Source organism: Panthera leo, chromosome C2 (assembly GCF_018350215.1).
Source record: "Panthera leo isolate Ple1 chromosome C2, P.leo_Ple1_pat1.1, whole genome shotgun sequence".
Lineage (NCBI taxonomy): Eukaryota > Metazoa > Chordata > Mammalia > Carnivora > Felidae > Panthera > Panthera leo.
This window is the reverse complement of record NC_056687.1, coordinates 15,038,197-15,065,307: the sequence shown is the minus strand read 5'-3', so window position 1 is coordinate 15,065,307 and position 27,111 is coordinate 15,038,197. Positions and strand designations below refer to the sequence as shown.

Genomic DNA, 27,111 nt, shown 5'->3' with positions numbered 1-27,111 from the left:
GGGAACAGATCTATGATACCCCTAATTTTTCACACTTGTCGTACTTGTCAAACCAATCAGCCAGAAAGAATTAATTTCTGTTAAAAAAGATACGACTTATTTAAAACACATACACAATATTGTCTCCCCACCTAGAGGTGAGTTCTTTTTTTTTTTAATGTTTATTTATTTTTGAGAGAGACAGAGACAGAGAGTGAGTGGGGGAGGGGCAGAGAGAGAGGGAGACACAAGATGGGAAGCAGGCTCCAGGCTCTGAGCTGTGGGCGTGGATTCTGACACGGTGCTGGAACCCACAACTTGTGAGATCATGACCTGAGCTGAAGTCCGACACTCAACCAACTGAGCCACCCAGGCACCCCTAAGAGATGACTTCTTAATTCTAGCTCTAAAATAGATAAAGATGGAATACTGAATAGATTGATGGATAGACAGAAGATGATAGATGGACAGATGGATGAGGGGAGTGACAGGGAGACTTTGTCACAAATATTTCATTGGATAAAAGAGAGCAAAACTGCCTTTGGTCTTGGTTGTACTGCTCTTGCAGGCTTCTTTCTCCAGAGCTCTGCTCTGACTTCTGCTCCGGGGCGCTGCTCCAAGAGCCAAGATGGTGGCAGATGTGCTTTCTTTCTCTAAGTGGGAAAAAGACAAGCACGGAAGAGGTGGGAAAAGAGAACTCACAGAGCACAGGTGCATTCTCCGTGGGATCGATTTTAGAAAAGAGTAAATAGAAGTGCAAGAATCTGAAAGAGATCCCTTTACATCTAGTGATGCACCTTGAGAAGGCTTCCTGGGTCTCCAGAGGCACCCAAACCCGTCAGAATGGTCAGCTTTGGCATGAGCTTGGTCCTTGTTGACCTCAGGCCTCTCCCACCACACTGGCCTTCCTTCAGGTGTTCAAATAAGCCAAGAGCATGTCTTTGCCTTGTGGCCTCTCTATATGCCATTCCCTTTCCAGAGGGTTCTTCCCTTTGCCCTTCACATCTGGCTCATTGCCTCCCATAGGGTGCCAGCTTAAGTTGTATGCCTTGACCATATAATATCTATATCAATATCTCCCCCTCCATAACTTACTTGTCCAGTTTCTACAAATTTAATTTGTTTCTATCATAACATTGAACGATTTGTGGTTACGCTTTTTGTTGACTTCTCTGTGGTGTTATCCACCCCCATGCTTGTAGTTGGCAATCATGTTTACCCTTGTACCAGGGTAGCCGCAGGGCCTGGCTCAGTGTCTGGACACTGCAAGCTAAATAGATCAATGAAAAACCCTCAAAGGACAAGAAAATGGAAAAAGCAGGAATTAACTCTTCATTGATTGAGAATATAAAACTACTCTGGTCTTGCCATATTTGCATTTCATTAGACAATTAAATTTTTACTGTGTACTGGGTTTGAAATATAGTCCAGAATTCTTTCAAATGAATTTAAATATATAACAAAACCTCAGGAGGTTGTATACAAAATTGGTCCTTAGCTGCTATGGAAGGCTTACTATACATAAATATGCAGATTTCATCCATTCAAAATACTGTGAATGGTGGAGTATTGAAAGGGTGAGTATTTGGTCCCCAGAGAGTCAAACATAGAAGTACAAGCAGAAAGTACTGGAATGATGAAACAGGAGAAAACAAAACAAAACCCAACACATGAAAAGAACTTGGCTGGAGTCAGCTAAAACTCACCAGAAGATGCTTAAAATCTACATGCGGAAATATTAAAAATATTCCAGTCCTTTTAATGTTTTAAACTCTGAATAGTACACAGAAGTATGCAATCATAAAATAATGATTGGAAAGGTAAAATTAGGGGGAAAAAGAGGAAGACACAAGCCCAGAATAGAGAATTAGCTGAATGTGATTTTTTAAGAAGTTCTCACCAATATGATGCAAGAAATTACTAAGGTGCTTACAGCCACAAGAAGTTATTGAAATTAGAAACTAAATTATTCAAGGCACCTGGGTGACTCAGTCGGCTGAGTGTCCGACTCTTTGGTTTCGGTTCAGGTCATAATTTCACGGTTCGTGAGTTTGAGCCCCGTGTCAGGCTCTGTGCTGACAGTGCGGAGCCTGCTTGGGATTCTCTCTCCCTCTCTCTCCGCCCCTTCCCCACTTGCTCTGTCTCCCTCTCAAAATAAATAAATAAACTTAAAAAAATTTCTTAAAGAGAAACGATAAGGGGGAAAACTGTATGAAATTAATGTATATTATGTTAGTATAGCAGTGTTGTTCTATGTTGTTCGTATAACAATGCTATACTGAAACAAAGGATTTAATGATTTCAATTCAGTCCTTTCATCTATTTTAGATTTCTCATATTGATCCAAATGAAACATTTTTTAAAAAAAATTTATAAAAATATGTTGGCTTCTTTTGTTGCTATAGTTCCATGGGTTGATCTGTGTCTTCCTGAACTTTCTCTGGCTCAGTTAAACCAACATCCTTCTCTGAGAACCGACAGAAACCTGGGTCTGTCACAGAACAGAGGCACAATATGTGTTTCCTGAACACATGAGTGCTTCAGGGAGCAAAATAAGAAAATGTCTCGTAACTCAAAAGCTCTTTAACTGATTCAATAAGCAGCATCTATCCCTTGGATGACGTTTATTATCTTAATGCACCATGTCAGTAAGAACTTCCAAATAGCTAGGATTAAACTTTCTTATTCAAAGTTGTTTTATTTCCAAATGGATTCACAACTTTTCCCCCTAAATTAGCTTTTGTGAAAATGAAACACTTTCTAAAATGGAGTTTGCATTTTGGAGCTATGAAGAACCTCTTTAGGTCATAGGAAACAAAAAGAATACACTTACAGTATATAACAAATAGAATCTCTCTGACATGAGTTTAATATCTATTTAAAAAGATATCTCTTGATATCTTTCTTGATATACATTCACCTTTTTAGACATGATTGTATTGGGTAAAGCAAGGGTTTTCTATGACCTTGTTGCCACAAGTTGATTTAATAGAGCCAAGTCAATGTATGTATGTATGTATGTGTATATATACACATACATATATATTATTTTATATATAAATATGTATATATGTATATATATTGAACTTCAGACAGACTTTAATCCTATAAATGAATAACTTTCTGAGAATTTACATTGGTATGTATTTTGTAACTTTTTTTGAGTACTGTAATCTATTATAGAATAAAAATTGCTGAAAAGTCAGCAATCTTGCCTTGTCACTATGTGAACCTGAGTCTATCATTTATTTTCTCTCATCTCAATGTTTTCTCCTCTCAAAAAATGGCCATAATGGTGACAGTAGCTATTACTTAAAGTTGCTAAGTGTTATGGACTGAATGTTTGTACCTTCCAAATCTCCTATGTTGAAACCTTAACCCCGATGGTATTTGGAGATGCACCCTTTGGGAAGTAATTGGGTCTAGATGAGGTAGTGAGTGCGGAGCCCCCATAATGGGATTAGTGTCTTTCTAAGAACAGGAAGACGGGAGCTCGCTGTCTCCCCCAGCTGAGAAGGCAACAATCTGCAATCCAGGAAGCAGGTTCTCACCAGAAACTGAATCTGCTGGCACCTTGATCTTGGACTTTCTAGCCCCCAGAACCGTGAGAAATAAATGTTTACTATTTAAGCCACCCAGGCTGTGGTATCTCGACACCCTGAGCAAACTAAGACGTTAAGAAGATAAAATGGTACAGATTTCTTTGTGAACCACAAATATGTGCAGTGAAGTAATTGTAACAATAATGACTTTTCTTAAGCATCAACCACTATGCTAATCACTTTTCACATATGAACTCAGCTGAGCTCAAAAGCCTAGTGAAGTAGACATAATCGATCCCATTTTACAGACAAGAAAATGGAAACAGAGAAGTTATGCAATTTGCCCAACATCTCATACATGGTGAGATGTGGAGCTGAGATGTAAATAAACAAAATATTAATAATCTCCTCTATCACTTCATATTCATCTATATATATCTCTTTTATTTAAGTTGAAGCAAAAACTAAGTCTCACATTTTTCTGGCATCTTTCATAACATATAATCATGCAGGGCAGGAGTATCGATATTTATTTATCAAATACATTCATTACAGTGCACCTGTTCTGGTAACTCACTGAAAAGTGAGCAAGTAAATAAATTAATGTCAAGAAACAATGCATGTATCATATTATTAAAATGACATTTTAAGGAAAACGTAGCTGGAGTGATTTCTGTAAATGGAAAATGTCTGAAATGCGTATTAAATGGCACATTTACTTTATCTTTATGGTTCCGTTGCCCTATCAAGAGATGTTTCAGCCTGGTTGCATTCAACTGTCAAGGCCAATGTCCTGGCAGAAAGCAGATGGCACACTCACCAGAGGTGAGCATTTAATGAAGATGCTCTTTAAAAGCAGGTGGCAGTGTAAGAGCAAGGTAGCAGATAGTATGGTGACTCCTACGTGTTACAAGCAACTAATCTACCCTGGGACAGAAGGTGTGGAACAGGGGACCACGAGACACTTAGAACTTTAGGCGAGAGACACGTCAAGTGAGCTAAGACCTGGGGCACCTGGGTGGCTTAGTTAAGCCTGTGACTCTTGGTTTTGGCTTAGGTCATGATCTCATTGTTTGGGGGTTCAAGCCCCACGTAGGGCTCCATGCTGACAGTGCAGAACCTGCTTGGGCTACTCTCTCTCCTTCTCTCTGCCCCTCTCTCACTCATGCTCTCTCTCTTAAAATACACAAATACACTTAAAAACAAAACAAAAACAAATGAGCTAAGACCTGTGGAGGAAGAGCTCAATCACCAGCAACTCACAGAAGATCAGCAGGGAGGGAGTCGAAGACACAGGAAATTAAGCCACATTCTCTTCCTGACTTTCCATCTTTCCTGTCATTCCAAAGCAACACAAAGAAGGCAAGAGAACCTTTTGATAGAACTTCTAAAGGTCAAAAGAGAATGGATCTGGAGGAGCAGAGTATACTCATCATGGCCATTGGAAGGAAGGGTCTCCTGTTGGAGGAAACATGGCTCCAGTGATCTTGGAAGAACAGTATGTACATACACAGAGGATAGAGTCCAAACTCTTCACCAGAAATATTACAGCAATCTGTAAATGAGGGGACTATCCCAAAGTCTTCCATAAATAACACCCCTAGACAAAATGTTCAGGATACACTATGCTTTCTTGAGCTTGGGAATGTAGAATAGATATTCTGGGCCCTCTTTGTCTGAATTCTTCACTGAGCAAGGGCAGCACTTTTAACAACTTGTAGGAGAATCCAGCATTTACCAGAACACAGTGCTTGCTGTCTAACTTTGCCGAGTAGGTTAAATTTAAGGAACTCTTACTTGACTCGTTCTTAGACCATATTCTTCAATGGCTTCTGTACTCTTACAAAACACCAGGTTACATAAGCCTACACAGTGTTTTGAAAAAGGTTCAGTGTGCTAAACACAGTCACCCTTTAGCAGGACCAACGTGTTTCAGGGTAGCATATATTTTGGCCACATGTATCAAATAATGAGGATCTCTCTCTGCCTCAGTTTGCTTAATGTATAAAAAGAATAAAAGTGTGAATCCTTCCTGGATTTGACATTCTCTTATTCTCTGTGTTCTTTGACCAAGGATGGAAGTGAAAGGTTTAAGAAGAATATTACACACGAGAGGACTCTCCCAGAAGCAGAACAGGATGAGAGTCAACAACGGTTTAGGCAAAGAGAAATATTTTTTCTTTAAATTTTTGTTTGGTGGGTGGGACAGAAATTCCCTACTTGGCTCCTTTTTTCACAGTTCCTCTGGGGATAATTAGAACATTCTATTTCATTTCTCTATGCCGTCAAAGAGAAGATTTAAATTTTATCTTGGGGGAGATAGCTATTGGTTACATAACTGGTTATGCATTGCAATTTTAACCTAAGAAATAGCTTTATTGTTTTTTTTTTACCTAGAAGAAGTTACCAGAAAGATTTTGCACATGCAGCCAAACGAAAAGTACTAATAAAAAAAACAAATTTTCAATGAAGACACATTCCATTCCAACTCTGAACTTGCACACATACTGTTCTACTTGGAATCTTCTTTTTTCCTAGTCCATTCATACTTCTCTTACAGATAAAAATTCCGTAATTTTTTACTCTGGGAAAGTTTCCTGAACCTCCTTAAATCTTGTCGGTTTCTCCCACTAAATGAGCTCGGAACACCATGATCCTCTCATTCATGTTTTTTATAGTTTACAACTGAATATTAATTTGTGTGATCATTTAACTCAGGCATTTAACTTTGCCTTTTCTACACTGTGAGCTCTGTGAAGACAGGCTGTCTACTGTGGACATGAACTCAAATGCCCAGTTGCCTGCACTGGAGACTCACTGAGTGGGGTGCATCCTAATGCACAATTTGTTAACTTACTGAAGTGTCTGCTTGTGTTCCAGATGGATGCGATCTCAGAAAAGGGACTGCAGATGCTGGGCAAGGGAAGTGTTATTGAAAGCTGTGTCCCTGACACGGCAAAACATTACTATGGTATGTTGCTTCTGTCCATTCTACCTGAGAATATATGATTGACTTTTTTTTTTTTCTGGAGCAATCTGCACTAAACCTATACTGGATTCGTGTTAATAATCTCTATTTTAGAATTATTCAGTCGCAATGCTATTAATATCCTGGGCTGGTTAGTTTTTGTTGTGGGGAGCTTTTCCTGTGCATTGTGGGACTCCTCCTTCCTACCCACTAGCAAGTACCCACTAGCAAGTACCAGCTCCCCCGGCCCCAAGTTGAAACAAACAAAAATGTCTCCAGACATTGCCAAAAGTGCCCTGGGGGACAAAAATTACTCCCGGTTGGGTGTCACTGTTCTAGGGGGGAAACCTGACAGATTCAAATAAATATATATGAGTAATGGAAAGGCACTGTTGAAATGCCTAGTGCAAAGTTTTTCCAATATACTTCACGATAAAAGGAATGTGAGTCCTCATTGCGTGGTCCACTAAGAGCATTGTTAATTCAGATCGCTGCTTTTCTTAATGGTTTTATTTCACAGATTCAAAAATATCTTCATCTGTAATCATTCCCTAGGGGCTGTCAAGTAAAAATTGAGTCTTATAAATCAAATAAATCAAAAAATAATAGGCCAGCATAGGTCAGACTTCTAATATCTAAAATTTCACTCAGGTTCCCTCTGCCTTTAATTAAGACTTTTGAATTTGATTTTGTTTCCTAGCACATAAGCTCACTTTAATTTAGCTATGCAAATTAATGTACACCGAAAGCCTGAAAAATAGAATTAGGGAAAGTTCTAAAAGAAATGTAGTAAATGGAGAATTTCAATTTAAAATCTACTATTCACAACATGGTTCTTGTATTCCATTAGGTACTGGATGCATATTACCCTCAGGAAATATGATTGATTTTGAAGGCAGGTGGATTTACCTCTTCTTTTGATGACACACAAAAATCGTCCTGCTGGGCGAGGCTATTGTTCTGTACATAAAAGCAAATGAAGGGAGGGTTGACAATTATACAAATACAGACTATGCAGACAATTAAATTGGCCAGTGCGCTCACAGAACGTGTTTTCCCTTGCTGAGTTAAATACAAGACTGTTTTCTATTGACTTGATTTTGTGCATGAAAGCTGGCCTCAATTTCCACATCAACAAAATGGTTACATATGGAAGAACTACCTTCTACTTTGGTGGAAGGGAACAATGAAGATTTGGGGTACCAATGAAGATCTGGTAAACATGGATATTATATGATCTGTGTGCAATAAATGATATTTGAGATTTAAGGCGAGTCAATAAAACCACTAGCATGTTTTAATTTTGAAATACATTTCCTATATATGTGTTTATTTCTTCAACAACATTCTGGATAAAATAAATTCTATCTTTAACAATGTTGAATGGATAGTATAGATCTCAGGAAAAGTAATCCTAGAGAGAGACTCTGCAATATGTATTAGGAACAACCCAAATACACTCATTTTCATTGTCTTTCCTTTTTAACCAATTTTCCTCATGCTTACATGTTAAAAATTATATTGCTTAGATTATCCTTTACAAAAATAAATGGAAACAGATCTCTGTTTCAAAACAACTTAAGTGCAAATCCATAACTTCTGCTGCTTTATTCTGCACTCTTTGTTTAATTTTAGTTATTGGGTCTCACATTTACATTTTCCTAAATAAATCACTTGCTTACACAGCTTTTGGGGATAATTCATAGAAAGGATTGTGGATTTTTTTTGACCAAAAGAATCTTAAGTATTAGTGTTTGGAACATAAGACTAGACTGCTCATATAAAATGGTTTTTCCAAATACACACTAGCAAAAAGGTGATCACTTTCTGACTCCCTAAATGGACTTCTCAGCCCCTGATTTGTGTGTTTCTATGCCATTAAGGTGTGTGTGTGTGTGTGTGTGTGTGTGTGTGTGTGTGTGTGTGTGTAAATGGATCTTTCCACAAGGAATTATGCAATTCCTTTTAACTATGACTTTCTCGGTCTATAGATTTATAAAATAGAATGCTTACTTGGATGGTCATGAATTGATTTGCAATGTGACATTTTCGTTCTTTCAAAGGCTCTGAAGAAGCTTGTTTTTGTTTTCTCTCTCCTGCTTATTACTTTTCAGTGGAAATGCCAATTTCAAACTTTTCTCAGGCAGCCGTAATGGGGAAGTTCTACTTGTGCCTAATTTCTTATGCACTACACTCACATTAATGTTTGATAGAGATGAAACTAGATAATGATTATACAATATTTTTGCAGTGATAAATGTGTGAAATGGACGTAAGCTATCATTAACTCAATTTGTAGCTCACCTTGTCATTTTACAGATGTGACAGAAATCCTGATCAAATTATTTTTTGGCTCAAAGTATAGAAGTGTGGGTTTGGAAATGAAACATATCATGAAGCTTTAATGAATGTTTCCTTTCTCCCAGAAAAAAAAAAGGGCAAGAACTTCTACAAAACTTAAAGTTGCTCTTCAGGATCCACAGAGAAAGATCAAAACCTGAAACTAAAACAATGTTTCAGATTTTGTTTGCTTGTTTTAAAATCTGAAAACCCTTGTAGCATTCCAAAATATGGAAACTAAAGACATTTGGTTTTCAGGGTACAAAATGAAAAACAAAATCTAAAGCTGCTCCCCTTCACCTTTATGCAATCAATGGTCTTGTTTAACGATACAGGCTTTTCTAGAAGAAGATGATTGGGATTAGGGTGGAGTATTTGAAATGCTCAGAGGCGAAAGATGTATGTTTCAAAAGCAACAAATAGCCCAGTTAGGCAAATATACAACACAGAATCTAAGAAAACAAGATAGTACAAAAAAATGGAAAATTATTTTCTCAACAGTAGTCATATATATAGTCATGAAGCACTGACTTCAGGACACAATAATTTTATTCTGTGTTTGCTGTAAGAAAAAAAAGTGTTTAAGACCAACAGCTCTGAAACCCAAATTATCATGGTGGACAGGCTACATTATTCATTTATCGATGACCCTATAGAAGGTCAATTTATCTATCTTAAAGTTTACCTGAAAGACACATTATTTAAATTTGATGTCTCAAAGAGCTTTATTTTTTCTCCTTTATTTCTATTTTTCTCTTTTTATTGCTGTGGTCAATATTTAATATTTGTAGCCTTGTTCTCCAGTGCAGACAAATGTGTATCATCCATTCGTGAATTTGATGTGATGAATTTAGAAGGAGTTTTTGAGCGAAACTTTGGCCATGCTTCTGTGTTTCATCCACACAGATGTGAGATGCCCTTTTATTGAAGGAGATATCTTGCTTGGGTTTCCTAATTTCATAGAAGGACCTCATCCCTATCTTCTGATGTTTTTGGTCTCTCATTACCCAGAAGTGCACACTTCAGTACAATTTCCTACCCCTTCAAATTTCTGTGGCTAGCTTTCCAGTAAAGCTCAGATTCAAGAAGCAATAACGATGAACAATTGTGAAATGATATGCAGTTTTTCCATTCCCCTAGAAATTATCACTTTGGGATCAAACCAAATGACTTGAGAGTTCCATATCTGGACGTTCTGCAGAAATGTTTTAATTATTATTTGATGTCTTGTCATAGAGTTATGTTGAGCACTCTCAGAAACGAATGTATGTGATATACTATTGATTTCATCAACAGGATGTTGTCTGCAATGTCACACTATTCTCTTCCTCGAGATCACATGGTGAATTTATTTCTTTCATATTTTTTCATCTAAAACACCTGTAATTCGTCTGGGCAACTCGACTCTCTGAATTTTATGATTTTTCCTGTTTCTCTTCTTATTCCAACTACTAGAAAGTTCAGATAAAATTTTCTGGTCCACTTTTGGCATCTTTTGTAGGACGTCACCCCTGCCATTCTCTTATTTGGCCTTTACCTTCATTTTCATCATTGCATTTGTATCAGGTTATAATTATCTGTATTTCTGTAAGCCTTTTGAATGGTTTTTGTAGTAAGACAGGCTATAAATAAAAGAATGAAAAAATGAATAAGCAAATGATGAAGAGTGTGTGAAAACAAATGAAAACTTCATCCTCCAAAGGGAGAAGGGAAGGTCAAAATTCACAAACCCTCAAAACCCAGCAGTCAGTTTGAAAGATTACTTCATATGAAAAAAAAAAAGGCAGGTTAGACTCTAGGAATAGTGCAGCGAACTGAGTTTGGCGTGCTTTCCAGGAATTGTTTACTTATTTGTTTTTTTATAAGCATCACATTAATCATTCTGTGATGATGTTATATGTGATACAGAGGTGGGACAATGCATCTCAGAAATTCCATACCGCGGACGGCCTTTCTGATTTCTTATGACATTTGCAAAAAGTGAGTGATAGATGTTATTCCTGAGTGTTCTTCCCTTGTATGCAAATGCATTTAGCCTAACTGAAGGCTAACACTCGCTAGAATTAAACCCAGGTAATAAAAATATAATATTAGTCCACACTAATGATTCTAAAGTGTTATGCTATATCCCACTCATTTGCAATGGCTATTTTAATTATTTTTCTAAGAGTCTTTGCAGATGAACACATTCTTGCATGCTCAACTACCTGGAAGACAGGTTGACCAGAAGTACCTACATAACCCAAAGCTTGAAAACAATCTCAAGATACATGCGGTTTCACACATTTTTGTTACGATTTCTCTACGGATATTTTCCCCAGATGTTGGGATCTCCCTGGATTTTAATCTTTAAATAATTATCAGCATCTAGGTTGTACTTCATCCCCATTTCCCTTGTCTGCTTTTTTTTTTTAAAGACATCACTCAAAACCTTCTCTAAAAGAGCATCCAGAGTGAACTGATTAGTTCTGTGATCCTTATATTCTGAAACTTTTATGTATTTTATTAGCTGATCATAGTTTCTCATTCATTCAAATATAGGTTTTTAAGAATCTTCAAATGAATTGTATGAGAAAACCGCACTTTCAAGAAAATAACATTGAGATGCAGGTTATGAATTGTGGCTCAGATACTAAGTCTCTATCTCTGTTTAGTTCCTGGGGCCTCAGAGTTCTCATCTATCAATGACAAAGTTGGATGTTAAGATCTTTGAGTACCCTACTGGTCTTAAGCACCATTTAAAAAAGTATCTCTGTATTTATTTATATGATTTTTATTTGTATATTTTATGTGTATATGTGCCTTATGAAGAATATGTTTCATTTTTTGTACTTACATGCATTCTACAGCATGTTCTAAGAGATTTTTGGTCTCCTTTCTCTCTCCTTATCTCCTAGCTATCATTCCTAGAAAAGTATCCCAATATCATTCCTAGAAGAGTATACATATATTAAAATAATAACGAACAATAATTTATAACAAATTTTTAGTATTTTTCTAATATGTACTTATCCCCATTGTTCTTCCCTAGTTAATTATAGCTTTATATGTGAGTTCTTTTGTCATGTAGAATAAAGACAAACAAAAACAAATAGGAATTTTAATATATGTATTTGTATATGAATATATATATTAAATAGTATAATATATTATATATGTAGCATTGTATATTGTAATGTGTACACTAATATATTTAATAATATGTGTATTCAATACATATAATATATACTAATTATATAACATTATGATAGAACATATAATAATTACATATATATGTGTATATATATATAAAGAGAGAGGGAGAGGGAGAGAATTTAGTCTTAAAAGCTTAGGATTGCAAAAGACAGAAAACTGAAATTTCAAAAGTTTACTCACATTGTTGCTTCCGTTGTTGTTGTCTTCATTTTATTTTATTTTTTATGTTTATTTATTTTGGGAGAGCGCACGCGCGCGCACACACACACACACACACACACACACACGAGTGAGGGAAGGGCAGAGAGAGAAAGGGAGAGAGAGAATCCAAGTAGATTCCACGCTGTCAGCACAGTCTCAGTGTGGGGCTCGATCCCACAAACCACGAGATCATGACCTGAGCCCCAAATCAAGATTCCGGTGCTTAACCTACTGAGCAACCCAGGTGCCTCATTGTTGTCTTCATTTTAAAAACTCTGCTTTAAATACCACCATTATGTTTGCAGGCTGAAGCTCAGAGTTCAGATTAATCCAGCTCTCTTCTTCCCCGTCTTGTACTTTGGGGGATAAGAGGCCAGTAGAGCCCCCTCGGACACTGTGTACTCTGGGAGACCACAGAGCACACCTGCCTCGAGGTGCATGAAGGAGAACTCAGATAGAAGCTTTGTGCGCTTGAACAGAAAGGGTCTGAGATAACAACCAGGCTGGGAAGTAACTTGCTGCTGGAGATTCTTCCTTAATGCTGTCTGGGTAAACAGCCCACTTGCAAGACTAGTCTCAGAGGGTCAGCAGCCCCAGAGTGAGCCAAGGTGGGCTCCCCAGTTAGGGTGTAGGCAGCAGATGCATAGAGTTAGAAGCCAATACCCAGGATCAGACAATACAAGCTTCACCCAGGGGATGTCCTGGAGGGATGATAGCAAATGCCTCTCGCCTAAAGAGAGGAGTCTTTGATCCCTGTATGGGGAAGGAAGAAATGAGATTCCTAAAAAATTTACATTTTAAATTGCAAGTGAAGACTTTGATGTAGTCCTGTTGGAAAAAGGGGCTTGTGTGCACAGTTAAATTTAATTTCAGGGAAATGAACAACGTTGCATTTGCACACACGTGATGCTGTGGCTATAAATGCTGAGTATCATGGGGTTACGTGACTTTGTGCAGCATCTCAGTTCAGACCAAGGACAATACGGCACAGCCAACACTGTAGAGGGAACACATATCTGGAAGGGACTGGCTGGTGCACCCAGGCACCTATTCACCACCAGCTCCCTTCTGACAGAAAAGGGAATAGATCTAAAAAGTTACGTGACACGGCCAAGCTAAGAATCCCTGGGGCTAGAAATGTGCCAAACTGCGTGCCAATGACTGCTAGGTTAATCTAGAAACTACAGAACGGTGACCTTCACCAATCATTTTTAAATTGGGCAAAGAACAAGAACATTAATAGGAATCAGAGTGAAAGAAAAAGTCACCATCTTAGCAAAACAAATGGGCTTCCCTTTTCTACATTCATTCTCCTGTAGTTCTTATCTATAAGCAAGGATGAATTGCATACATTCTCAATCCAAAGTACGTAAAACCATGTACTATGGTCTGCACCATTCTCTAAGCATTTTCCATCTTTAACACATAAATTTCATCATAAAATTATATTTAATAGATCTTTCTTTCTTGGGCTTATTCTATTCTTTTCCTAGCCATTCCCTCCTGTTGAACATTTAAATGATTCACAATTGCAAATAACGGCTCTTGCCAATTCAGTGAACATGTATAGAAACAGCCTTAGGGTTCAAATATATACTGAGAACAAAAGAAACACACACTACCCAGAATTCAAAAGGCAAATATTGCCTTTAGACTTGAAAGATGGCTCTAACTGACTAATTCATTTTTAGGAGATGAAGCACAATAACATCTTATACAATATAAACACAGGTCACTGGAATGCAACTTCTATTTATGGATTGCCAAACTATGTAATCCAACAGTTTAGAAGTTTAAAATTAAAAAAAAAGAAAAAGAAAATCCTTAAAAGTTGCCCTGGAATCATCATAAAAAAATCACTGATTTTCGCCGTGCTTTCCCCAATTTGAATTATGAAGTATTTTATTGTCCCTAGGAATTAAGTATTGATTTTCTGAGGGCCTATTTAGATAATTTTGCTAAGAAAAGAAATCCACACAAATAGTTTGCTATGAGTATTAATTCAAAGACATTAGCACTGAATGCCTCTACCAGAGTATGTCACAATGCCTGAATCGATATTCAAAATTAAATTATGTTTAATTAAGTACAAAAGGCATAGAATAGTAACTAGATGCTAATGGATAGAAACAGTGAATGGCTGATTTTCTACAAAGTTATTGACGAATTCTAAAGAAGACCTATAACCATCATATTTTATCAATAACAATTTTTATATAAAGTTTATTTCTTTCATGATTTTTCCAACATTAGATGCTGTATGTCTTTTTTTATGATACTGTAGAAAACTTTTTATGTAGCTATTACATGGAATTGACAATCATTTTTCTATTTCCCTTGATACAATTAGTTACAGATCTTTATGTACTGCAGAATTAGTAACAAAGATGTGGGTTTTTTGTTTTTGGTTTGTAATATACCTTATTTCTTTATTTTTAGAACAATTTTAGATTTACACGAAACTTGTGAGGGTTGTACAGAGTTCCTATATACTCTATTTCCAGTTTCTCCTTAACACCTTTTTATATGAGGATGGTGCATTTGTTAAAAATAATGAAGCAATGTTGATACACTACTAGAAATAATATCGATCTTGATTCAAATGTCCTTAGTTGTCACCTAATGTCCTTTTTTTTTTTTTTCTTATTTCAGGATCCCATTCAGAACTCCATATTACAGGGACTCTGGCGTGGGCCAGTTGGTTAAGCATCTGACTCTTGATTTTGGTTCAGGTCATGATCTCACAGTTCGTGAGTTTGAGTCCTGCGTCGGGCTCTGTGCTGACCGTGCAGACCCTCCTTGGGATTCACTCTCTGTCCCTACCCTGCTCACGTGCTCTCTCTCAAATAAGTAAACTTAAAAAAAAAAAAACAAAAAAACACATTACACCTCTTTGTCGGCTCTCCACAGGCTTCTTTAGGCTGTGACAGTTTTCCAGACTTTGTTTTTTATGACTTGGCAATTGACAAGTATTGGTCAGGTATTTTCTATTAGTATTTGTCTGATGTTTTTCTTGTGATTAGAGTGGGGGTTGGGATTGGGGGAGAAAAACCAAGTAGATAAGTGCTATTTGCCTCAAAGGTAGATGCTGTCAACACAATTCATCACTTGTGATGCTGGCCTTGGTCACCTGGCTCTTCTGTGTAGGGAGATTTCTCTCTTCTTGTCTACTTATTTATTTATTTATTTAATCATTTACCTATATCAGTATGGACTCGTGGGTATTTATTCTATAATTTGGCTTATAATCTAGTACTTTTTAAAATTTTGCGACTCAAATTGTAACAGTTTTGGCCATTGGGAGCCGGGTACTTGGTGTCTGTGTCCCTTTAACATATTCCCATCGGGGCACCTGGGGGGCTCAGTCGGTTAAGCGGCCGACTTCAGCTCAGGGCATGATCTCTCAGTCCGTGAGTTCGAGCCCCGCGTCGGGCTCTGTGCTGACAGCTCGGGGCGGGAGCCTGTTTTGGATTCTGTGTCTCCCTCTCTCTCTGCCCCTCCCCTGCTCATTCTCTCTCTCCCTCTCTCTCTCAAAAATAAGTAAACATTAAAAAAATTTTAAAAATAAATAACATATTCCCATCAATGGGATTTTTTTTGAGTGCTCCCATACTTTTCCGGCTCATCTTGTACATTTCTCCTTCAGTCCCCAAATTGTCCATTTCTCCAGGTGTACCTGGGTGCAAGGTGTGCTCACTTCTACCGGGGTGTCACTGTCTCTAGGCCCTCTCAACTGGGACATGTATGCATGTGTGCACCACCCCATTTTGGGGTTGCTTCAATCAGTCGAATAAGCCTTAACATAGTCTATAATCTTAGACTTGTTCAGTGTAATAAGTAACGCATTGTATTAAATTTCCATTGTGCATTTTAAAGGAAAATAGTAAGTACTAATGAATTACAAGTCTCTAAACTGATAACTGGTGATAACAACAACAATTAATCATTAGATTTCTATGAAATGAAAACGGACATATAGAATTCTAATCCAAAAATCTGCATTGTTGAGCTCCTTTTGGAACATTATTCAGTAGAAATTTTAAAGAGTACTCATAGACTTTTGTATGTTGTTGTATTTTGTGTTTTGTTTTCTTAAGTCAGGACAGCAATAAACTAGTAATTCATCAGAAGACATAAAACAGGATAATCTTTCAAATGTATTTAGCAACTAACGTACCAACTGATACATGAAGGATTTAGAGGGTTAAAGAAAAGTGTTTTCACTATCGTAGAGTGTTTCTGTGAGATTGATTTGTGGTCAGTAGGAGTGTACTCTTCATTTAATCAATGTCCTTGCCTCTTAATTCCGCTTTCTAACTAATTTTACATTGTATTTAATAAATATGTTAACATAGCATTAGACAAAATTAGATGCTTTAAAAAAACCTTAAAATTTTTTATAAGAACAAAAAGAATAAACTATCATTTAAGTGATTTGGGGAAGATAAAGATTTTTATTTTTTAGTAGTTCATAAATCACATAGATACAAAATCAAATATTTTTACCTGTTTGTTTGTTTTCTCCTCCAGGATAAACCATTTTTCCATTTGATTTATTATTACTAATACTCTAATGTTGATGTAATAAGATTACAGATTTTTCCAATTTGATATGACAGCCTGATCTCAGCAGTAAATCAAGACAAACTTACAAAGTTTATGTAGCTGGTATACATTTCTTTTTACTTTAAAAAGAAATTTTCATTTCTCCATGAAAATTGATCATTGAAAAAAATCAGATATGCATTTAAAAAGAAATAAGTAGGTTGAACTTTAAATAAAGATAGACTTTTAATTTACTACAGATTATAGTCTTGGAAAATATATTATAAATTTAATATTTTTTCCATTTAAAACCATGTTAAAAAATAAGTGTAGTGAAAAACATCAGGAAAATTGTCCCATATCACATTTTGCAGTAATAAAAATAACATACCTTTCAGGATAGGTAATGTGGTTTTAAAAATGTTTTCGATATAATAAAGAACAACAAGTATCCAAACATTTAGATGTAAAATTGACCCTTGAACTACATGGGTTTGAACTACATGAATCTACTTACATGCAGATTTTCCCCATAAACACAGTATAGTACTATAAATGTATGTTCTCTTATTATTTTCTTAATAACATTTTCTTTTCCCTAGCTTACTTTATTATAAGGATACAGGTATAATACATATGACTACAAAATCTAAACTCGTCAACTGTTTATGTTTTCCGTCCGGCTTCTGGTTTACAGTAAGCAATTAGTAGATAAGTTTTGGGGGAATCAAAAGCTATGTGAGGATTTCCAACCACCCAGTGGTCGTTGCCCCTAACCTCTTGTTCAGAGATCAGTTTTACAATTTAAGCTTTGTAAAAAAGTTCTGAAGTAGAGTGGACAGCATTTTAGTTAGACCTGAAGAAGCACTAGGTGTGAGGTCATGTGAGTTATGTGTGCATTGAAAATTTCAGCGATTGTATTGGCCAGTGTTTCCTCAGATACGTTCTGAGAACAGATATGTTCAGTGAGACATTAATAGCTGTGATTCAAGTTAAGAGTCCTCTGATAAGGAAAATGTACGAAACGCTGGAGTCAAAAAAAAAAAAAAAAAAAAGAAAAGAAAAGAAACAGGTTTCTTCGTGCAGAATCACAAAAAGCTTTTAGTATAAACTTGTCTCCTGAATCTCTAAGCGACAGCATTTCTCCATAGTTAGCCACACAAATAAATTATTTTAGAGCACAAAATTCCTTCCCTGTTCATTAACAGGGAGAAAGACGGGGAAGTGCTTTGGTCAACTCTACCATATGACGTTCATTTTACATACGATGTCGCATTTCATTTTTGCAACAAACCCATGAGTCCGTGGTTATTTCTGCTTCACTAGCTAACAAAACAGCCCCCTCCCCAACATTCTCCCCACATTAGCAATCAAGGTCAGCCAATTAGGAAAAGGCAGTTAGGAAAGAGAGTTCCTTTCTACCTGGAAGTCTCCAGTCTTTCTTCTAGGAGAAACAACTTCTGGAAAATTCTAGAACATAGATGATATTTTCTACATTATATGGTTATCAGTGGAACAACAGAAGGGTATTAAGAGGCTATGGGAAATCACCACCACCAGACTATCTCCATCAATTCTCCCTCAAAACCATTTCAATGAAGTGAACAATCTGATTATAAATGGTGTGTTTTCTAGGCTTTCCCTCCAACTGGATTGCCTTCCTTAACCCCCTCTTAAAGAGAAATTATGGAGAATCAAATAACAATGCCAACTTTTCTCTTTGCTAACTGCCTACAATATACTCAAATATAAATTACTAACTTTGATTGATGTGGTTATCCCTGAGTCACTGAGAGCAACAGCTCACCTATGTTTGATCTCAGCTTAAATGGTTATATAACTGCACAGATAAGTCCATACACAATACAGCATACTTTAATGCAAGGAGCTTGAAAGTTGAGATCAGAATAGCTAGCTTCAAGTTCTGGACTTTCTAGTACCCAGCACTTGAACTTAGGCAAAGTTACCAAGTCATGGTCTTCTCATTGAAAACTGGTGATTAGAAACCATACAGGAAAGGTAGCTACAGTTCAGGTTTATGTAGGATAAACACTGGGCTTGTAAAATTAATATTATGGAAAAGAAGAATTATGCAGATAAAACAATATGGTAAGAGATGTGTGCAGAAATATGTTCATATCAGCCACTCTCTTTTCATCATGCTCTCAGACCATTTCTCTCTCAGATTTTTCAGGGACCGATGGAGTTCTCAAGTTGATGTTAGGAACACTCTCTGTCAGGGTGAAATCGACCTCAGGCCAAACAGATCTCCCCTAAGAGCTTCTGTTCTAGGTTTGGCAGAATGAACCCACTCTGTCCTCTGGGCGTTTGTGGGCTTGAACTTATTCTATGTTGACAGTTCCTTTAATATAATAAATCGATGGCACAAGATTAATTGAAAACTCTTCGAGAGTAACATTTGGAATTAAAAAGTAAAACGTGTCTGCATTGAAGTCCTGATGAAAAACTTCAGCGGTTACATACAGCATACACCATCAGAATATATGCTTCCAAGGGGAGGTGTGTTTATCTGTTTTGTTCCCTGTTGTGCACACGGCCTCTATCTAGAATTATGTCTGGCCCATGGTAGAGGAATAAGCACACAGTAAAGATCTGCTGAGTGAAGAATGAATATTAAAAGAAGGAAGGAATTCGTGGCTAATGAATGAGGTTGTGAGTTTTCTACACTCACAAGCAAAATCACAAACAAATATACACGAAGCAAAGTTTGGAGCTTTGGGCCTCCTTAGGGGTAAATATTTTAAAATGATGTTATGGCCAACTTGATAATTAAAATCCATTTAGATCTGTCTTAAGGAAATAAAATCATCTGGACAACTATATTGTCATTTAACTTTCCATGCTATCGATATAAATTTCCACAATATTTCTCTTTATTTACCATATTTGATTACATAATAGTAATATAGTTTTTAGTGGTTTGTTTGCACATCACAAAAATTGTTTCTTTGATCCCCTCCCTATGACACAGGAAAGGCGGACAGCATTACTGCTAATTCAGAGGAGTGATCTGGGCTCAGAAATAGTAAATGTGTAATAAAAAATATAACACATTTACTATTGAGTCTGTTCAGAAAGAGAATGACAATAATAATAATAATGTAAAAATAAAACCACAAAACAATTATAATGCAATTAATGTATGCATATACCACTGAGAGCACTTTTATATTCTGTTTTTTGTACTCTTATTAATGTCACTGTGAGGTTGCAATTGTTTAATTGGATTTTTCAGATACAAAATATAGGCCTGGTGAGATTGAACAACTCTGGCTGACATAGCCATTGAGTCCTGGAGCGGGGACCCAAACTTGTGCTTTGTGACAACAAATCATGTCAGAAAGCCTGGTTCCCACCACTTAATTCTCAACTCTATGCTTTTACCCCCACCTCTTTGTGTATGTTGACATGATATGTAAAAATATAGTATATAAATATATCTTTCTGCTTTGATTATTATTACAAGTATGATGCATCTGTCCAAGAAATTTTTTCCTTTCCTTTCCTTTCCTTTCCTTTCCTTTCCTTTCCTTTCCTTTCCTTTCTTCTCTTTTCTATTTCAACTAATGAAGGTGTGCCATTGTCAACTAAGGTCATCCAGACCCTGCTGTAACTATTAGGTACAGGTTGGTTGGCCATGTGATTCTGAAGCTCAAGTGTGTGTGTGTGTGTGTGTGTGTGTGTGTGTGTGTGTGTGTGGCGGGGGGGGGGTTTAGATACACAGAGATTAACTGGTTGTTAACATATACCATATGTATACAGAGAAGAAAGGATGATCCAGCATCCCCTAGGGAATTCCCAGCAGCTAACCATATTTCCCTTCGATGCAGGTTGCTGGGCAACCTCTGGAGGGTAGTGGTAATGTTTAGGGAACCTACATCCCATTGGACCCCCTTCATGTCTCTAATCTGTGACATGAGGTTGTAAACTTTTCAAAGGATAGCCACAGTATGTGTGATAACCATGCCTATGTGCATACTAAATGACCTCGTTAATATTTAGCAGGCATGAATTTTATCTTAAAGTTTATACCTTTCATTCATTTTCCTCAATAGCTGAAATTTAAGCAGACACTCACAAGAAAAGTAGACCACCAATTAATTTATTGAAGCATTCAAATGCCTTTTCATATACGCACAGTGCAAGGCGCCTAACATTAATGGTCTACTTTGGATATGTTAAGTTACTGGAAAACACGGAAGTCAATAATCAAGAGCCCCTTTTTGTTGGTTGGTTGGTTGGATGGTTTGTGGTTTGTAGGAAAGAGAAAAAGGATGAGAGATAAAAAAAAAAAAAAGAACACATTTTAATTCTTCTCTTTGCTTCCCCCCTCCCTGCTCCCCACACACTTTACACTCTTGCTTAGTCCCTAACTCCTTTGATATTTTGTATTCCGTGTTGGACTTGGCTGACATAAGAAACTCCCTGTAGAGAGGCAGGTTGCCTCTGAGCTAAGGCTGGTTTCCATGGTGCTGAAATGTCCACTTAAAAGTAAGCACAGTCCTGAGGTACATACACGTAGTGCTTACACCAACCACAGGTCACTCAGAGCCAGAAGGAGTAAGACATTTGTACTGCACATAAACAGCATCAGGCCATGCAATTTTACTTTATGCATTTCAGCTCCCATTTGGAAAAAGGAAATCTCATTATCCTGTACCATGTATTTTAAGGTCAGTGAATCATGTTGGGTTGTTCTCACTTTGAAAACCACTTTTAAATGGATGAGTGTAATTGCTTGTAAATACTCAGATCTGTGAACAAATATGTTTTAAAACATCCTTTTCCACCCCTTCTGGGAATTCCTTTAGATTTAGGGAATGCAGGGGAGGAAAATGCTACCTTAAATTTGTTATACAGGAAGGAAGGCTATTGGCTGGAATAGCCTGTTCTAGTATGTCAAGATTTCCCTCTCTCTCTGTCTCTGTCTCACTTTTTAGATTTGTCTCCTTTAAAATATATAAGGCATAAGCAAAACACCAATTAAGTTATTAGGTGTTGGAAATTGTAACACATTCATCATGTATTTAGTACTGTTCAAAGAAATTTTGTTATTGGATTGTGGAGGGCTGATTGCATCCATGGTGGCGGGGGCGGGGGGGGGGGGAGGACAGGATATTAAGGCTACAACATACTTCAGGTGAAGGGTATTTTAGTTACAAGTAGTATTTTTTTTTTTTTTTGTACAATGAATGCTTTAGAACTCTTTTAATGGACAGTCTAAATTATCCAAAAATGCACATTATCATTATCTGTAATCTAGAAAAATATATCTGCAGTAAAAATTAGTATTAGGGATGTTTTTTGAAAATTAGATCCCACATGTCTGGAGAAAATGCATTTCATAGTAGTAAATTCCTATATATATATATATATATATATATATATATATTAACAAAATAGTCATGTTGAGTGACAAGAACTAGTTTCTGAATCTTTGCAAAGAGGTTTGCTAATTGTAGGCCAGCATCAGTAAAGTTATTGAGAAATTTCAGCTGCTCAGGGGCGTTGCTGGGCGGAATGCTCTACACTATTCCGTGCACATCCTGCAGATCCTGTGGGTTCCTGGAAAGGGTGTGAATTAGAAACCCTTAGAACTCAGGACTTCACTCTTGCTACCTCCAGTGGGAGACTGGAAAAGCTGGGAGGCCCATGTGGTGTCTCAGCTTCACCTGTGGCTCTCTGTGTGTGTGTCTAAGAGGCATAGCCGATTGGGGAAGGAGGAGGGCAAGCTGAGACTAAGGGAATAGAGATTGGGTTTAGTATGGAAGGGAGAACATTAAAGGCAAAGAGGTTTTTCACCCCCACCTCCACCCTAACAGCCTAGAAATCGCTCAGTGTCTCCGCTACACCGCGGTGGGCGCTGTGCCTGTAGGTCTAGGAATCCACACCCTAGCAAAGTACCCACCCCCTTCCAATGTCCTTGCCTTTTGCTCTTTTTTAGGCTGCCCCAGGGCTCCTACACTCAGCCTCCCAGTCTCTTTTTATCCCACCTGAGAACGAAGTCCAGAGTCTTCCAGGGAGTTATTTTGACGGGGGACTGGATCATTCTCAGTGGCCCGCAGGCGTGGCAGATTGGGGAATCAAATGGGGCGCTTAGGTGCCTGCTCCTGGTGTTGGCTGACTGTTCTCTCCCCTCCTTGAACTCTCGGCCACAGAGCCAGATCCGGGCTCTGCCCCACACAGGTGGAACCCTCCAGACTTTGGAGGCTCCATGTAGAAGAACGCAACTTGGGGACGAAAACTTGGAAGCTCGGGGTTAGCCGGCTGTGGGAAATCCCCGCGGTCCCCACATTTTACTCTTGAGATACGGACATGCCTTTGACTACCCGGCGCCTAGGTTGCCAGGGACCCGGGCTGCGCATCTGGACCGCCCGACGTCCACCCAGACGGCCGGAGAGCGCATCTCCGCGCCCGAAGCAACTGGCTGCAGCCGCGCGCGGCCCCGCGCCCGGAGTGGGGTGCCCGCCCCGGAGAGCCTGGCCCCCTGCACTCCTGCCCGCGTTCCCGAAGCCCGGATTGAAAAAACCCGCCAACCGTCCCTGGCGGGGAAGCCCGGCACTCGCCGGGAGGGCAGCAGTGACGCGGCTTCCCCTTTCCCGGAGCCTCCCGTGCGCGCTGCCCTCGCCACCCCCGGGCTCTGCCCCCTGCGCCGGCGCGCGCTGCCACCCCGGGACCCGCTGCCCTCGCGCCGGCCCAGGGAGCCGCCGCGTCCCGCGAGCCGGCGGCCCGGAGCGCTCCCCGGGGCTCACTCACCGATCCTGAGTACTTGCGGGGCGGTCTGGGGGAGGACGCAGCAGAGGAAATAGAGGAGCGCCCAGCCGGTGTCCCTGGTCCGGAGCCCGGGCTGGGCGAGGAGTGCGCGGCTCTCCATCTTCTCGGCTTCTTAATTCCTGCCGAGCCCCAGCCGCGGCCGCACGCCCGCGAGATGCAGCGCGCCCGGGCCGGCTCCCTGCCTCATCCTCCCCGGGATGCTCGGCGGCGGCACCCCTGAGCGCTCCCCCCACCCCCCCGGAGAGATTTCGAGGGCGCGGGCGTGGGAACGCGGAGCTGGCTGGCGACGCGGGGCTCGCTCGGGGCTCCTCGCTTCTGCCGCTAGCCCCTCACCGCTGCTGCTCCTCCTTCGTGGGCCGCGGACGGCGGAGGACCGGCGCGCTTCTGCTCCCGGAGCCCAGAGACCAGCTGGGGAAAGTTGCTGTCCCAATTTGCGGGCACGTCTTCCTCATTCGCCCTCCGGTCCGATGGAGAGTGGCGGGGGGCGGGGGGCGGGGGGCGGGGGTTAGGGGGGGTAGGGGGAGGCGGCAGCCAGAGAAGGAGAGGAAACGGGGAACGAAGGCGGAGGAGGATGGAGAGAGGGGACTGGGTGAGTTGGTGCAGGGGGTCTGAGCAGGCAGGATGGGCTCCAGCAGGTTAACTGGGATCGGAGCCACGCTCTTGCCTCTCTCAGTCCTTGCTTTCCTCCTCCCCTCGCTGGCCCCACCCTTGATTTACTGCCCGCCCCAACACCAGCGATCCAGACACTCACTCACGCGCGCGCACACACACACACACACACACACACGCACGCAGTCTTCCCTTGCCCTCAACTTTGCGCTGTGCTGCTTGGAAAGTCGATTGAGCGTTGCATACTCGAGACCGAGAAAATCTCATCTACTGGTCGGAACCGAGGCAGTTTCCGCCGTGCGCTGTGAGTGGCAGAAAGGCCTTCTTGGTAGTGTCCCTGCGCGCCCGTTAGGGGGTCTTGGGGATGCCCAACTAGGACTCTTCCCATCACTAGATGGAGAATCGCCTTCTCGGACGCGAGTATCTCAGAGAATAGCAGAGCTGCTGTTTTAACTCCGGCGAGGATGAAGAGGAAGGAGAAGGGCGGGGGGACCTCCCGTACTCTGAGATTAGAGTGGTTTCTTTCCTATTCAGACCGGAGATAATCTCTTGTAAAATTGCTTCGCTTCCATTTACAGATGCAGAACTGCGAAAGGGGCAGATTCCAGCGCCCCTCCTTTTCTTGATTTCTTTTGACTGCCACGTTCGAACGCTGGAAGACAGTCTATTTTAGCAATGTAGGTTTGGAGACTATTTCTCGTAGAAGGACAAGGACAGTTCCCTGGGGAAATCATCAGCATTTGATCATTTTGGCTTAATTTCCTTTGAGCTTTCTGGGGAATGTTCTATATAAATGTTTGCTGGCTGTGCATTAACATTCATAGAGATTTTTTTTTCCTAAGTATGGATTTTGGAGGACTGACCTAAACGGAGTCAGTCTATCTGAAAAACATGTCCACAGACATAACCAACCTAGAATAGGAAAGAAGTACAAAACAGACCTAATGTATCTTAAGGTGCATTCATTCATTCATTCATTCACCAAATACCTGAGTATCTTGTATGTGGTGTCAGGAAGCATACTTTTTCTTGGGGGGGTGGGGGGAGAGAGAAAGTGAGAGAGCACAAGTAGGAGAGAGGGACAGAAGGATAGAGAGAGAGAATCTTAAGCAGGCTCCATGTTCAGCCCAATACAGGGCTTCTTCCCAAGACCCTGGGATCATGACCTGAGCCAAAATCAAGAGTTAGAGGCTCAACCGATTGAGCCACCCAGTGCCCCTAGAAACCATACCTTTTACTAAAGACCCTATAGTGGGCAAAACACATCACCCATCCTCCAAAGTTGATTATAACCCCACTGCTGGAAGCTAGTCAGCTCCTATGTCAAGTAGTGGGATGAGAGTTGCCAAAACAGAACACATCCACAGATAAGAAGAGGGGTTCATCTAGGGGCACCTGGGTGGCTCAGTCAGTTAAGCATCGGACTTTGGCTCAGGTCATGGCCTCACTGTTCATGAGTTCAAGCCCTGTGTGGGGCTCCGTACTGACAGCTCAAGCCTGGAGCCTGCTTCAGATTCTGTATCTCCGTCTCTCTCTCTGTCCCTTCCCTGCTCACACTGTCTCTCTCTTTCAAAAATAAACATTAAAAAAAAATTTAAAAAGAAGAAAGGTTGATGTGGATTTAGGATTGCATCTCATGCATGGATTAATTAAACCAGGAAGTATTAGAAACATATGCTGGTTATTTTCAGAAATTTGAAGAGCTCTTATGGTAAAAGAAAGGAGTCTTAGTTAAGTGAAAAGAAATACGAAAAATAAGAATATTGGATGGAAGTTGTAAGAAGAGTAAATTTCACCTGAATTTTTGAGGGGGGTACTGGCCATTGCTAAGTCAGGAAAGTCAAAACAGTGGTGTGGCCTGCTTCAGAAAGGAGTCAGACTCTCTATTCATTCAATCACTCATTGGTTCATTCAATGCATATTATGTGCCTACTTTGTGGGAGGCATTGTGTCAAGCCCCTGAGACACAGCTGGAATATGGTTGCTGCTATGATGCAACTCTTAGTAAAGAAGTATGATGAGTTACAAAAAAAAATGGTACTTTGGGCATAAAGAAAAGGAGAAATCTAACCTCATATAGGAGTTTGGGAAGACCTTGATAAAGGAGTGATCCTTCAAAACTCTAAGAATGAGTAGGTTATATGTGATTACTAAGTGCTTCTTAGTGAAATAAATATAACAATTGCTAGAGGATTTATGTTGAAGCCTAAAGATTTGTGTTAAGGATGTGCAGTTGTCTGTTGTTTTCTTGCTACATCCGGTAAGGTTGCATCCCTAGATCTTTAGAAGCCAAAGTCTAGAATTAGGTCTGTTTTTGACCAAACAGTGTTTGAATCCTGCTTTTACCTAATTCTAGATTTGTAGCCTTGGTTCAATTACTTTATCTCCCTGTAGTAGAGATTGCTAATGCTTACCTATATTTATTTTCTTCTCCCCAGGCACGTTAAAGTCTGTACCTTTCCAGTTAAGTGTAATCATGTGACCATTTGTGAAACGAAATGCGAGGGGAAGTGGTGTGTGTGTTTCTGGGTGAAAAAGAAGACAGTGAAAGACCTCACATGGCCCTTCAGCACACTCCTCTCCTGGAAGAGTAACCCTGAAAGCGACAGGATGTAGAGGACAAGACGAAAGTAGCCTGGATCCCAGAGTCACATTATGAAAAGGAGATACTCTAAATAGTTGTCAGACCAGCAACAAACTGGCGACAAATCAGTAACAAACCAATTTTACGCCCATTAAGACTTTGAGGTCTGGGGTGCCTGAGTGGCTCACTCTCTTAAGTGTCTGCCTCTTGATTTTGGCTCAGGTCATGATCTCATGGTTCATGGGATTGAACCCTGCACCAGGGTCTGCGCTGACAGCATGGGGTCTGCTTGGAATTCTCTGTCTCCCTCCCTCACTGTCCCTCCCTCCCTCTCCCTCTCTCTCAAAATAAAT

The 27,111-nt window shown here is 39.6% G+C and overlaps 1 protein-coding gene across 8 annotated transcripts in view; it reads right to left on the bottom strand.

Annotated features, from left to right (window-relative positions):
• The window catches only part of GRIK1 (glutamate ionotropic receptor kainate type subunit 1), a 370,605-nt gene extending 346,940 nt beyond the window's left edge, over positions 1-23,665 (bottom strand). For all 8 annotated transcript variants that reach the window (XM_042903075.1, XM_042903078.1, XM_042903076.1 and 5 more), the window contains exon 1: positions 23,548-23,665. In XM_042903075.1, the coding sequence (XP_042759009.1) occupies positions 23,548-23,665 (118 nt within the window). The remainder of the gene's footprint in view (positions 1-23,547) is intronic.
• Positions 23,666-27,111: the final 3,446 nt, after the last annotated feature.